This window comes from Oncorhynchus tshawytscha, linkage group LG11 (assembly GCF_018296145.1).
Source record: "Oncorhynchus tshawytscha isolate Ot180627B linkage group LG11, Otsh_v2.0, whole genome shotgun sequence".
Classification (NCBI taxonomy): domain Eukaryota; kingdom Metazoa; phylum Chordata; class Actinopteri; order Salmoniformes; family Salmonidae; genus Oncorhynchus; species Oncorhynchus tshawytscha.
The window spans coordinates 29,927,457-29,941,012 of NC_056439.1; the positions used below are offsets into that span (position 1 = coordinate 29,927,457).

Sequence of the window (13,556 nt, forward strand, 5' to 3'; positions counted from 1 at the left end):
CTGGCAAGGTACCTGTAACTGTTGTTTGACTTATATTACCAGTGCTGAGCTATTAGTGTAACTGACCTGTAACGTTAGCTACAGTAATATTTAATCCCTTCTCGACTTAAGTTCTGTATGAAGAGAATGAACCAGCTAGCTAGTAGCTACCACAACCAGTTATGCTCTAGTCTCTAGCTATGTGTCAGGTTGTTGTATCTAACAGCTGTTATGTGTATGAATTGTTTTGTAGCCTTTTTGTTCCGTTTCAACACAAGTAAATTAACTTTGCTAGTTTCCTTCTAACGTTGGCTAACGTTAGCTGGATAGCTCACTAACTTTAGCTATTACTTATGCCTCAATCACACTAGACCTAAATCAAATGATGAAACCAGCGGCCAAGCGACTGAAAACTGATATTCAGATTTTTTTTGACAGCGCAATGTGAGTTTTTATTAGACACAGTATAGCAATGTAACATTATTGATCTGTCAGTTTTCCAAGCTAATTCCCTACTTTTCACACTGACATGGTATAAACAGCACTACAGGCTACACTGTCATGGTGCAGTCAGTATACAATACTATGCTCATCATATTTTAGCAGGATCAGACAGCCAGGGAAGACCGGTCTACGGAGCTCAGGTGAATTTTGCAGTATATTATAACAATCAGTGAATGGATACAAAGTTCCATCTTGATTTGATGGGTAGACCTACAGTCTGGGATCTGGGAATAATGGTCATTTAAATGATTGAACCATTGATTCTATTCTTGGATAATATAATGTATAAATGTACACCAAGGTAATTCTTTGCCATGCCTCATCTTAGCAGGATCAGATGATGACAGGGGTCTCAGCAGGGTCAGGCAACCAGGGAAGTCCAGTCTGTGACGGCGCTCATGTGAACTTTAGCAGATACAACACTTTATTCTCTCTGTGCAGCAAACACTGGACAATCCAGAAGCTTCAAAGATTTAAACTATTTTAAGGCAGTCTGACAAACTTCAAGTTTGTTTCCAAACTGTATCAAAGTTTGATAGAGGCTTTTCCTGATGACACAAAACAAAAATGTGAGGGAGACCTGGGAAACACTACTGATGATGATGAATGGATACAGATATGTTTGAATAACCTGTCATGTTCATATCATCTCAGACATAAACTGCAGTTTAAGACCATCCATAGAACATACTATATGCCAGTGAAACTGAATATCAAGCACTCAGAAATATAATTTCTCTGCTGGATGTGTAAAACACCAAAGGGAACATATGTGTTATGTTATGATCTTGTGAAGGTTGGCTGAATTCTGTCAGAGAATGTTATTTTATCTCAGCATGTCTACAGATTCACCCGTCTCCCTGTTTTTGTTTGCTTGGAAATGTTGATATTGGAGAATGTTATCAGAAGAAACTGTGAAACTCAGCATTTATAGCAGCTATGAAATGCTATGCCATTAATTGGAAGGTTGGTTATCCTCCCACAATGTCACAATGGATGTCAGAAATGTCAAGTTATGCATCACTATATTTGATTTCTGTATGACAAAAGGTGTCTGTATTGAAAACATGAGATTTTTTTTAGTCCAGCAGTAGCAAATAGATTATGGCACACGAGACACGTGTCTGATTTGCGCCTGTCTCAGTGGACTAATCCATTGAGGAGGTGGCAGGGATTACACAGTCCAACAATATGGGGATTGTGGCTCAGATGCACAAGGCACGTCTTTCTCCAGAAGGCATTCTCTCCCGTCCTTTCGTGGGTATTCAATGTTTCATAACTTTGTGTGCATTGTTTGCTGTGTCTCTCAATTCCCCATTATACATTTGAAGTCAAAAGTTTACATACACTTAAGTTGGAGTCATTAAAAACTAGTTTTTCAACCACTCCACAAATGTCTTGTTAACAAACTATAGTTTTGGCTAGTCGGTTTGGACATCTACTTTGTGCATGACACAAGTAATTGTTCCAACAATTGTTTACAGACAGATCATATCACTTATAATTCACTGTATCACAATTCCAGTGGGTCAGAAGTTTACATACACTAAGTTGACTGTGCCTTTAAACAGCTTGGAAAATTCCAGAAAATTATGTCATGACTTTAGAAGCTTTGGATAGGCTAATTGACATCATTTGAATCAATTGCAGGTGTACCTGTGGATGTATTTCAAGGCCTACCTTCAAACTCAGTGCCTCTTTGCTTGACATCATGGGAAAATCTAAAGAAATCAGCCAAGACCTCAGGAAAAAAAAATGGTAGACCACAAGTCTGGTTCATCCTTGGGAGCAATTTCCAAATGCCTGATGGTACCACGTTCATCTGTACAAACAATAGTACGCAAGTATAAACACCATGGAACCACACAGCCGTCATACCGCTCAGGAAGGAGATGCATTCTGTCTCCTAGAGATGAACGTACGTTGGTGAGAAAGTGCAAAGCAATCCCAGAACAACAGCAAAGGACCCTGTGAAGATGCTGGAGGAAACAGGTACAAAAGTATCTATATCCACAGTAAAACAAGTCCTATATCAACATAACCTGAAAGGCCGCTCAGCAAGGAAGAAGCTACTGCTCCAAAACCGCCATAAAAAAGCCAGACTACGGTTTGCAACTGCACATGGGGACAAAGATCGTACTTTCTGTGTCCTCTGGTCTGATGAACTGTTTGGCAATAATGACCATCGTTATGTTTGGAGGAAAAAGGGGGAGGCTTGCAAGCCAAAGACCGCCATCCCAACTGTAAAGCACGAGGGTGGCAGCATCATGTTGTGGGGGCGCTTTGCTGCAGGAGGGACTGGTGCACTTCACAAAATAGATGGCATCACGAGGAGGGAAAATTATGTTGATATATTGAAGCAACATCTCAGGACATCAGTCAGGAAGTTAAAGCTTGGTCGCAAATGGGTCTTCCAAATGGACAATGACCCCAAGCATACTTCCAAAGTTGTGGCAAAATGGCTTAAGGACAACAAAGTCAAGGTGTTGGAGTGGCCATCACAAAGCTCTGACCTCAATCCTATAGACAATTTGTGGGCAGAACTGAAAAAGCAGGTGCAAGCAAGGAGGCCTACAAACCTGACTCAGTTTCACCAGCTCTGTCAGGAGGAATGGACCAAAATTCAGGCAATTTATTGTGGGAAGCTTGTGAACGGCTAACCAAAACGTTTGCCCCGAGTTAAACAATTTTAAGGCAATGCTACCAAGTACTAATTGAGAGAATGTAAACTTCTGACCCACCTGGCCTGCGCGCAAATGTAGGCCTATAAATGCACCCACTTGGGGATGTCTGATAGTATTTCTGATTGTCTTAATTCTCCACCACTAATGAGCTGTGGAGATTCTCAAAGTCATTTTTCTTCACCTCAAACAGCAAGTAAACAAAGTCTGTTTTTAGAATCAACTGATAATGACAATAGTTCCTCTAAGTATTTGAACAATATTTCCAGCTCTCTCCCTTTCCTTTCGATAACCACTCAGCATGAAAAGTAAAAATGAAATGCTCTGGTCCAGTGGAAACATCCCTTGCACAATTAGCCTACAGCTGTGTCTGTCCCGAGCTCACTGGCACTGGAATATCTGAGGGCCCAGAATATTTTACACAATGTTTCATGTTTGCTAGTACGAGTTTTGGGCGACCCAGTTGATAGACAGGCCATGCGTACCAATGTGATTTATAGGATATATATTTTTATCAGGATATTTTCTACCTGCAGGCTTCAATGTTTTTATGTGTTGGCTTTAAATAGGCTATTTTTACATAGTTGGCAATAGCAATAAAAGTTACTTTTAGATTTGTATCATTTTCATTTATATTTAGATAGACTGTAGATTAACCACAGACAAAGATTTTGAGTTGCAAAGCCTATAATAAATTAAATGAAACTGTTCCACGAAAATGTGCATATAAAAATCATAACAGTCATGCAGTATGGTAGAAATTATATCATAAGCTTGCACTTCAAATGGAAAAGGTTGCCGACCACTGGTGTAGCCTATTACCAGCTTGCACTTCAAATGGAAAAGGTTGCCGACCACTGGTGTAGCCTATTACCAGCAACTTAAGCAGCATAAAGGCAGAATCTGCGAAGGCCAGCAGCAGCGAGAAGAGGGTCTGGAAAATTATGTTTTCTTCTGGTTAGGCTATCTTGATCTCTGGCTCCCTGTTGAGTTGTGTGTCGTAATTATTTAATCAAACAGCGTGCTCAAAGTATCAGACAATTTCAGTACTTATAGCCTAGTTGATTTTATTAGAACACATAGGGTGAGTCTATGCGTAAAAATATATGTTTAAAAATTTCAACCAATTGATTGGTCGAAATAAAAGACTACTCTTGATCAACCAATATTTGTTTGTTGTCGGGAACAGACCTAGTAGAAATGCAGGAAATTAGCTTTAGATGCCCCCCACTTCTAAAACCAAAGTTGCGCCCCTGAATAGACTTTTAGTTTCTTTGGCAAGCCAGAATCCAGCTGGACATGCATAGAGAAATATTTACAATCGAGAAAGGTCTCATGATGGACATGAGTTAAAAGTTTGTGTGCAAATGTTAAGGTACGTCGAACAGTGGTGTTTTGTCCTCTTCAGATGTGCCCGTCATCGTCCACTAAATCAGGAGAAACGGGTCTGGAGACAGTGAAGATGTCCTGACGTTTGGTTTTGGTTTTGGGGGTGGCGGCCAGAGGTAGAGACGGCCTCCTCTTCTCTGTAGAGGTCAGCAGTTTGAAGATCTGAGCCACCTGTTTCTCCAGGGCCCCCAGCCGGCCCCCCAGAGTCTGGAGGTCCCCCCGGAGCTCCAGTCGGGTCTCCTGGAGCGCAGCCTGCAGGGCCTGCTCTGGGATGGGGCCGAACGGGTGTGGCAGGGGGGCCTCCCCGGCCCTGTCTATACGCAGCTCACTCTTAGTGATGCCGCTATCGCAGGAGTCTGTCTTATGGAGGCGGTTGTCCTCTCCCTCTCCTCCTCTGAGCCCCGCCTCCTGACCCCTGCCCTGCTGAGATAGCATCTCCACAGAAACGGCTTTAGCTACATTGTTCAGTCCCTCCTTCCTGACCACGGGAGGTGGGGCAGCCACATTTTTGAGGCGCCCCCAGCCCCTGGCAGCAGGAGGCTTTACCAGAGCAGGGCTGCTGCTCACCTTGAGTCGGACTGGATGCGGCTCCCCCATGGCAGGACTAGACTGCATGGGCGTGACCTGGGACACGGTGAGCACACTGCTACTGCAGCCCGTAGGGGGAGCCCCGTTCTGGAGCCCTTGCAGGGAGGAGTGGGGTCCGGGCCGCTGGATGTTGAGGGGCAGGGAGTGCTGCAGGCTGGAGTGGGACAGCTGCAGGCTGTGGGGGATGGGGTGAAGGTGGTGCTCCACTTGGAGCTGGTTCTTCTCCAGGTCCAGCTGGGAGGACGCCCCCTGATTCCTCTGCAGCTCCTTCTGCTGCTTGAACTTCTGGAAGAGCTTCCTGACCGGATGGTCCTGGGGGATGGTCAGCTGAACCTCGTTCTTCTGACGCTGGCGCTCCTCCTCCTCCTTCTTCACGTCACTGATCTTACGAAAAATTACCTGCAGAGTACAAAAAATGGAAGAGTAATCTCATTTTTATACATCATTTATGAATGAAAAGTAATACATTATTCTGTATACAGTGCATTCGGAAAGTATTCAGACCCCTTGATTTTTTCCACATTTTGTTACAGCCTTATTCTAAAATTGATTAAATAAATTGTTTTCCTCATCAATCTACACACAATACCCCATAATGACAAAGCGAAAACAGGTTATTTGAAATTTGATTGGAGTCCACCTGTGGTAAATTCAATTGATTGGACATGATTTGGAAAGGCACACACCTGTCGAGACAGAATTGTGTCAAGGCACAGATCTGGGGAAGGGTACGAAAACAATTCTGGTCTCCATCATTCTTAAATGGAAGAAGTTTGGAACCACCAAGACTATTCCTAGAGCTGGCCGCCCGGCCAAACTAGTCAGGATCCAGGGGAAGATGAACGGAGCAAAGTACAGAGAGATTCTTGATGAAAACCTGCTCCAGAGCACTCAGGACGTCAGACTGGGCCGAAGGTTCACCTTCCAACAGGAAAATGACCCTAAGCACACAGCCAAGACAACGCAGGAGTGGCTTCGGGACAAGTCTCTGAATGTCCTTGAATGGCCCAGCCAGAGCCTCGACTTGAACCTGATCGAACATCTCTTGAGAGACCTGAAAATAGCTGTGCAGCGATGCTCCCCATCCAACCTGACAGAGCTTGAGAGGATCTGCAGAGAAGAATGGAAACACTCCCCAAATACAGATGTGTCAAGCTTGTAGCGTCATACACCTGAGTGGGCTCCCGAGTGGCGCAGCGGTCTAAGGCACTGTATCTCAGTGCTAGAAGCATCACTACAGACCCTGGTTCAATTCCAGTCTGTATCACAACCGGACGTGATTGGGAGTCCCATAGGGCAGTGCACAATTGGCCCAGCGTCGTCCGGGTTAGGGTTTGGCCGGTGTAGGCCGTCATTGTAAATAAGAATTTGTTCTTAACTGACTTGCCTAGTTAAATAAAGGTTCAATAAAATAAAATAAAATACCCAAGAAGACTCCAGGCTTAAATCGCTGCCAAAGGTGCTTCAACAAAGTACTGAGTAAAGTGTCTGAATACTTATGTAAATTTGATATTTCAGTTGTTTTTTATACATTTGTGAAAATGTCTAAACCTGTTTTTGCTTTGTTATTATTGGGTAATGTGTGTAGATTGATGAGGGGGAAAATCTATTTAATCCATTTTAGAACATGTCTGTAACATAAGAAAATATGGAAAAAGACAGAGTCTGAATACTTTACGAATGCACTGTATATGACTCTGAAAACAACAGAGGAACCAGAGAGATTTATATGCAAACTGATAAAGAGCACCTGTCTGTCTGTCTGCCTATCTGGCTATCCATTCATCACGTGTCCCATTGACAGCGCAGTGCAGTCAAGTCTGGCTTTAGAAGGGATCTCTATGAAAATATCCATCTGCACTCCTGACTGTGCCTCAGTCTATTATTCAACCTGCTTTGCCAATCTGCTCTCCTCTCCTGGCGCCTAGATACTAATTAAATTGGGAATGACAGGGACCTCAGCCAGCCAGTAGACTGGAGTATTATTCTTGGTTAAAATAATAATGGTCCCTCTGCAGCTGACAGTCCAGGCATGTGGCTCTTCAGCATGGCCGGAATATATTATTATATTATTCCCTCACATTCTTTCTCTCAGCCTTGTCAGGACATGTCCCCTCCTCGCTGTACCCGGCACCTCTGTTGGAAGTGGCTATGTAATGTCACTTAATGTCATTGTATCAAGCCCCCTGCTGGGTCAGTGGGCTAGTGTAGGGACAAGGAAGGGGAAAGAAAGGACTTGTCAATCACATCACCTGCAGGTAGTATGTACTGTAGGCTTAGTTGGGAGGCAGTGACTATTCATTACAAGACAACTAAAGCTTTTGCTGAAATGTAGTCTACATTTATGTGATGAGTCACTGTCTTGGTTCATCCAGTGCAGGGACAGCAAAATTGTGTTGATTTTTCTACACAAGACAATAGTGTTTCCCACTTCTTTTAATTACAGCATAACAGGTTAGCTTTTCTCTCTGTCAAACAGAGATTCTCTAGAGACCATGACTTGGGCAGCTTGAGTAGGTGGGTAGATTTGAATAAAGTTAAGGGGGGAAAAAGGTCTCAACTTTGATTGACAGGTTAAGTGCTATACCGATTTGCATGGACCTCGAGTGAGAGGCAATTAGGCTTGGAAAAGAAACAAGGTTGCCATGGTAGTATGGTTGGCATCCTTGGGAAGCTAAAACTCAAGACACATACTTTGACCACACGGCTCTCAGACAAGTGGCTTGACTTATTTTAATTATTCAAACTAATTTCACTGACTCAATTATTCTCTCCATCTGTCTCTTTTGACTTTATTTTACATCCATACGGTAGAGCAGGACAAATTACAAACCATTGCTATCAACAGGGATGAATGGCCTATTCATTACGGTTTACCGAGGAGTACTCTACACAATATCTGACCACATTACAGTCGTTCTGCCAGAGTTATTCTCAGATACGGCAGCTTTCCACCTATGTGGGAACTCAAGTCAATTCATTCAAACATAAAATCGGGGATATCAATTAAGGGAACGATAACTTAATGATATCAGGAATACACCAGCATTATTTGTCGAAACATGTATGGGAGACAAAATGGATGTACATTTAGGCATCGTCCCCTCCTAGTTCATCCTGCCTTCGTCTGAGAGAGGGGCTTTGCGCTCCTAGTGAGACAGGACAGTATGCAGATGTCTTAATGTGTATGGTAATGGAGAGGAGAATTAGCAGTGTTGCCGGAAGGGGAGCAGCTATGAGCTCACCCCACAAGACGGTACAGAACATAAAATAGCCATCAAACATAAAACAACAAGAAACACGGACACAGACAGATTAATTATTCAGATTGAAAGAGGGCCTGGAGTACTTTAAAGTTTTTTTTCGAGAGGGGCAGTAAGGGTAAGTTGATAATAGAAGCCTGAAAACAGACCGACTACACCTGTTCTACCCTACAGAGACTTACCACAGGAAGAAAAAACGAACTTCCACATACATATTTGATTTATTTTGCCTTTATTTAAAACATTCTCTTTTACAATAACAACCTGACCAAGATGGAGAAAATACAAATGACTTGATGACCTGATTCTCCCAACTGTAATAAGTTTGTTGTTAATACAAATCCAACCTTTTTAACCCCATTAGAAGTTTTATTTTTTCATCTAGAAGAACGGCTGCCACTGAAATCTCTAAAATATGTAAAGAAAGAAAGAATAACTTAGAAATACACAGCCCCTTGCGGCCTATTCTAGAATATACTATACTATACAGTATATGTATATCAACAAGCACTTTTCTTGCAGACAGTTCGGCAGACGGAGGGAAGAATTATTCAAAGCAGCATTGCGTAGGCTCTATTTTGGAGCAGACTTCAAAGCTCGTTGAAAAAACAGAAATACAATGAACCTCAAATCAATAAAATCCTACCCTGGTTCAAAGTAGAAATAAAAATAGTACAACAATCCTATGTTTACACAGTGGATGAAGTAATATTTGGGCCAGAGGGGGAGAAAGGGTTCAAGGTCCTTATGAACCGCTCACTACAAGGGTGTGTTTGGTCTGCCTTTGAACTCTTTTCTTCTCTGAGGCTCCGTTGTAACAATCGACCTCTGGCTCAAGAGAAAGAAGTGATGGAGAGAGTGCTAGAAACATAGTGGGGAGAAGGAGAGGGAGAGGGAGAGGGGAGGGGACAGAGACAGAAAGAAATCGAGAAACAACGATTGTGGTCTTATCTCCAAAACTCAATATCAAATAGGGCCCATGAGGAATTGGTTGCCTTGTACTGAGGGCCATGATTAACCCTGCCTCTCTCTCTTTCTATCTATCTCCCTCTCAATTCCAACACACCACCCCCTTTATACTTTCTCACACTTGATGTCTCTTTTCTCCTATCCCCTCTCTCTCTCTCTCTCTCTCGCTCTTTCTCTTTCTGTATCTCTCCCCCTATACTGACATCCCTATCAACATGATATCTTCATTTATTAATGATAGTGCACTGGGAATTGTCCAGTCAGGCTCATTCATTGTTGCGGTTGTGGTCTTGGTAAGCCTGATTAACCTGATAGGCTACAGTGTGCAGAACTGTGCCAATGACAAACAAGCCTGTTAGAAAGGTAGTGTACCACTGACTTCATAGGTCACACGTTGCCACCACAACACTGTCAAAACCTGCCTCCATGCAGTATTGTAGGAAAACACTGTAGGTTGTGCTGCCAATTACTGAGATGGCTGAGATGCGTGCTGCTGTGCTATGTCACATTGTCACAAGTCACTCCTCTCCCCCGACTCATTATGACAGAGATGATAATCAAAAGCCTAGTTAATTTCTCCACTTGCAGGTGCTGAGGTAAAAATGTATCTAATCAGCAGTGCTTCAGTGGCAGAGCCAAGCCTAGTCAGCACACTGACTGAAAAAGGTCCAAGCACTTAAATATACAGCTGCCAGCATGCAGACCTTCTACTAATATAAATTATGCAAAGCACTCAGAGTAATAAAACATGATATAACTGCATTGAAACACTTCTCCAAGTACCCCCCCTATTTCAAAAACGTCCCAAGCCTGCAGGAGAATGCAGGGCCAGGGAGTGGGAGGTACTGTAATTGTGTAATTCCTGGGTGGAGATATTGGTCAGGGAAGCTAATCCTGGTAGCTGGATGGTCTGGGAGTGTGTAGGTGGTCTCATCTCTCCTCTTGATTAGATTTAGAGTTATATTACAGAGTTATATTTATCCCAGTAAGCTAGAGAGTGGAGGTTCCTGGAGCATGGGGTATGTGATAGACTCTGTTGGCTCTCTAACAATACTCGCACAATCCCAGAATCAGAATGAATACAGGATCCAAACTGTACCCCTGACTCCTGCACCGCATGCCAACCCTTCGGTTCAAACTCATAATCAAAATGTATTGCCTGACTTGGATGTGAGGCTGAAATCCCACATTCAGATATTGAAGAGGGATAGATGATGCAGAGCTGTGGAGGCACAGTCAGAACTCCAGACCAAACTCTGTCATTCTGTCACGTTTTCCTGGAATATGAGGAGAGATGCTTGTCCATTTCTCCATACCGCCTTCTCTCTGTCTCTGGGCAGCCCCATCAACACAGGCCCTGGGAGTGGGGGCAGGAGAGAAAGGGACTTGTACTCCCCCTCTGGGAAGCGTCTCTGTAGGCGAATGGATGACACATCACTGCTCCCTAGGTGATCCAGCCTGTCATCCTCCTCCCACTCCGGTCCCAAATATACATGCCAGGGGAGGGGGAAGGGCCACACACAAGCACACATGTATACGAGGAAGCACACACACACACTGGAAAGCACATGTACGCACATGCACGGAGACACACGCACATGTGCACACACACATACAGTACCTACACACACACAGGCCTTAAGGAGATTCATAACGGAGGCTAGGAGATATTGCAATAGGAGCTCAATCTAGACTTGTGTGGTGAAGAAGCATCTTAAAAAGCACAGAGTGGATTAGAGAGCAGTACATGGAGTGTCCATGGCCGCTTGAACATTTCAAAGTGTCTATGTTTTTCTGTTCTGATGTAGAGACTGCAGAGATAATCTACCCTGTCTCTCTTAGTGTGGCTCTCTAGCTCTGGCTTCTTCTTCTCCACATAAAAAAGTGGGTCAATTTTCTTCTTAAGTTCAGCAATTCATTATTTATCAGACAGAACAGAGAAAATGAAACTCTCTGCATGGGTGACTTCCTCATCTCCCCTCCTCCTCCTGCTGCTCAGCTCTCTCCATCTCACCTGATCACTGCACTGCCTTCCACACACACATAGACCTGCTGTTCTCTTGCTGAAATCAGGAAAACACTTACAACAAATCACCATTCTGGACTTCAGCCTGGACTTCACTCTTCTGTATTAAACTCCCTACACCACCATATCCTCTCTCTCTCAAACACACACACACACACACACACACACACACACACACACACACACACACACACACACACACACACACACACACACACACACACACACACACACACACACAGTCACACTTCTCCATAGTCACAGTGATACAAAAAAAGACCATGATTTTGGGGATTTTCACAAAATGTCATCCATAGAATAGTTCTTTGGCGGAAGGATTTTTGACATACAGTATATTTAACATTTATATCTAAAAGCATAATTGAGAAATCATTTGGCATATTTATGACCTTTTGGCATGACCAAGGCCTCCTTTAAGACTCCATAGTGATTCATCTGTGTAGGTGCTATAGAGCTTTGGTAGAACTTTGGTGTCATATGAAGCTTTAACGCTTGCTCTGTAATACGTGTAGTATTTAGTATTTTTTTATATTCATTTATGAATATTGACAAATATAAACATGAATATTGAAAATATACCATTTATGATTTGGTACATTTTTCGGTCACACTTTATTTGGATAGTCTGTAAAGCATCTACAGGTGTACTATTTGTAACATTTCAACAAGCGATCTCCTAACCCTAACCTTAACCCTTATCCTAACCCTAACCTTAATCCTTATCCTAACCCCTAACCTTAACCCTTATCCTAACCCCTAACCTTAACCCTTATCCTAACCCCTAAACTTAACCTTTACCCTAACACTTATTCTAAAAGTTACCCTAGCCCTTACCGTAAACCTAGCAAGCAGCTGCTTATCAACAGATAGTCAGTTGCTTATCAACAGATAATTGTTGATAGCATGACCAACCATCTGTAGTGCATCTGCAGATGGACAATCCAAATAAAGTGTGACCAATTTTTCAATATATTGTTGAACAAAATATATTCTATTTCGGCTATTCCCTAACTGGGGTAATGCCGTTGGAGGTACGCCAAATAAAAATGTGATTCACATTTTCAAACAGTCCATTTCGATTTTCCAACGGGGCTATACATTTGGGTGATGTCTCACAACCCTTTGTTAATGTTAGAGTTAGGGCTAAGGTTAAGGGTTAAGTAGCCTCGTTGCACTGCCAAAAATAAACCATCTAGTGTTCAGTGAAAAACCACACAATGTCAAATACAGGTAGCCTAGTCAAATAATGAACATCCAATCACATTAACCGTTACTCTCCCGTGGGAATTCCACAAACGGTCCGTATGTAGCCAAACGTAGCTGCTGCTCATTCCGTTTGCTCGAAAATTGATAAATTGTTAAAAAAAGGTAAGGTCCATAGAGACACATACCAGCTCTACTGGTAGTAGTGCTACTACCAGCAGTACTACACCTGCACCTGTTGACGACACAAGTTGTTCTGCTTCCAAGACCACATCCAATGCTAGCATCAGTAATTCTACATTTGTTGCTAGCACAGCTAGCATGGACACTGAAATAAGCAAACAGGAAACCGCTCACCCAGAGTCGGCACTCCTCGTGGCCGGAGACTTTAATGCAGGGAAGCTTAAATCTAATTTCTATCAACATGTTAAATGTGCAACCAGAGGAGACAAAAATCTAGATCACCTGTACACCATACACAGAGACGCGTACAGAGCTCTCCCTTGCCCTCCAGTTGGTAAATCCGACCACAATTATATCCTCCTGATTCCTGCTCCCAAGCAAAAACTAAAGCAGGAAGCAACAGTGACTCAGTCTATAAAAAAGTGGCCAGGTGAAGCAGATGCTAAACTACAGGACTGTTTTGCTAGCACAGACTGGAACATGTTCTGTGATTCTTCCGATGGCATTGAGGAGTACACCACATAAGTCACTGGCTTTATCAATAAGTGCATCGAGGACGTCGTCCTCACAGTGACTGTGCGTACATACCCCAACCTAAAGCCATGGATTACAGGCAACGTTCGCACTGAGCTAAAGGGTAGAGCTGCCGCTTTCAAGGTGCTGGACTCTAACCCAGAAGCTTATAAGAAATCCTGCTATGCCCTGCGACAAACCATCAAACACGCAAAGCGTCAATACAGGGCTAAGATT

The 13,556-nt window shown here is 43.1% G+C and overlaps 1 protein-coding gene across 1 annotated transcript in view; it reads right to left on the reverse strand.

Moving 5' to 3' along the window:
- Positions 1 to 3,415: 3,415 nt before the first annotated feature.
- kcnh5b (potassium voltage-gated channel, subfamily H (eag-related), member 5b) overlaps positions 3,416 to 13,556 on the reverse strand; it is an 86,061-nt gene continuing 75,920 nt past the window's right edge. The window contains exon 11 of the mRNA XM_024437268.2: positions 3,416 to 5,540. Coding sequence (XP_024293036.1) covers positions 4,569 to 5,540 — 972 coding nt within the window. The 3' untranslated portion in view covers positions 3,416 to 4,568. The remainder of the gene's footprint in view (positions 5,541 to 13,556) is intronic.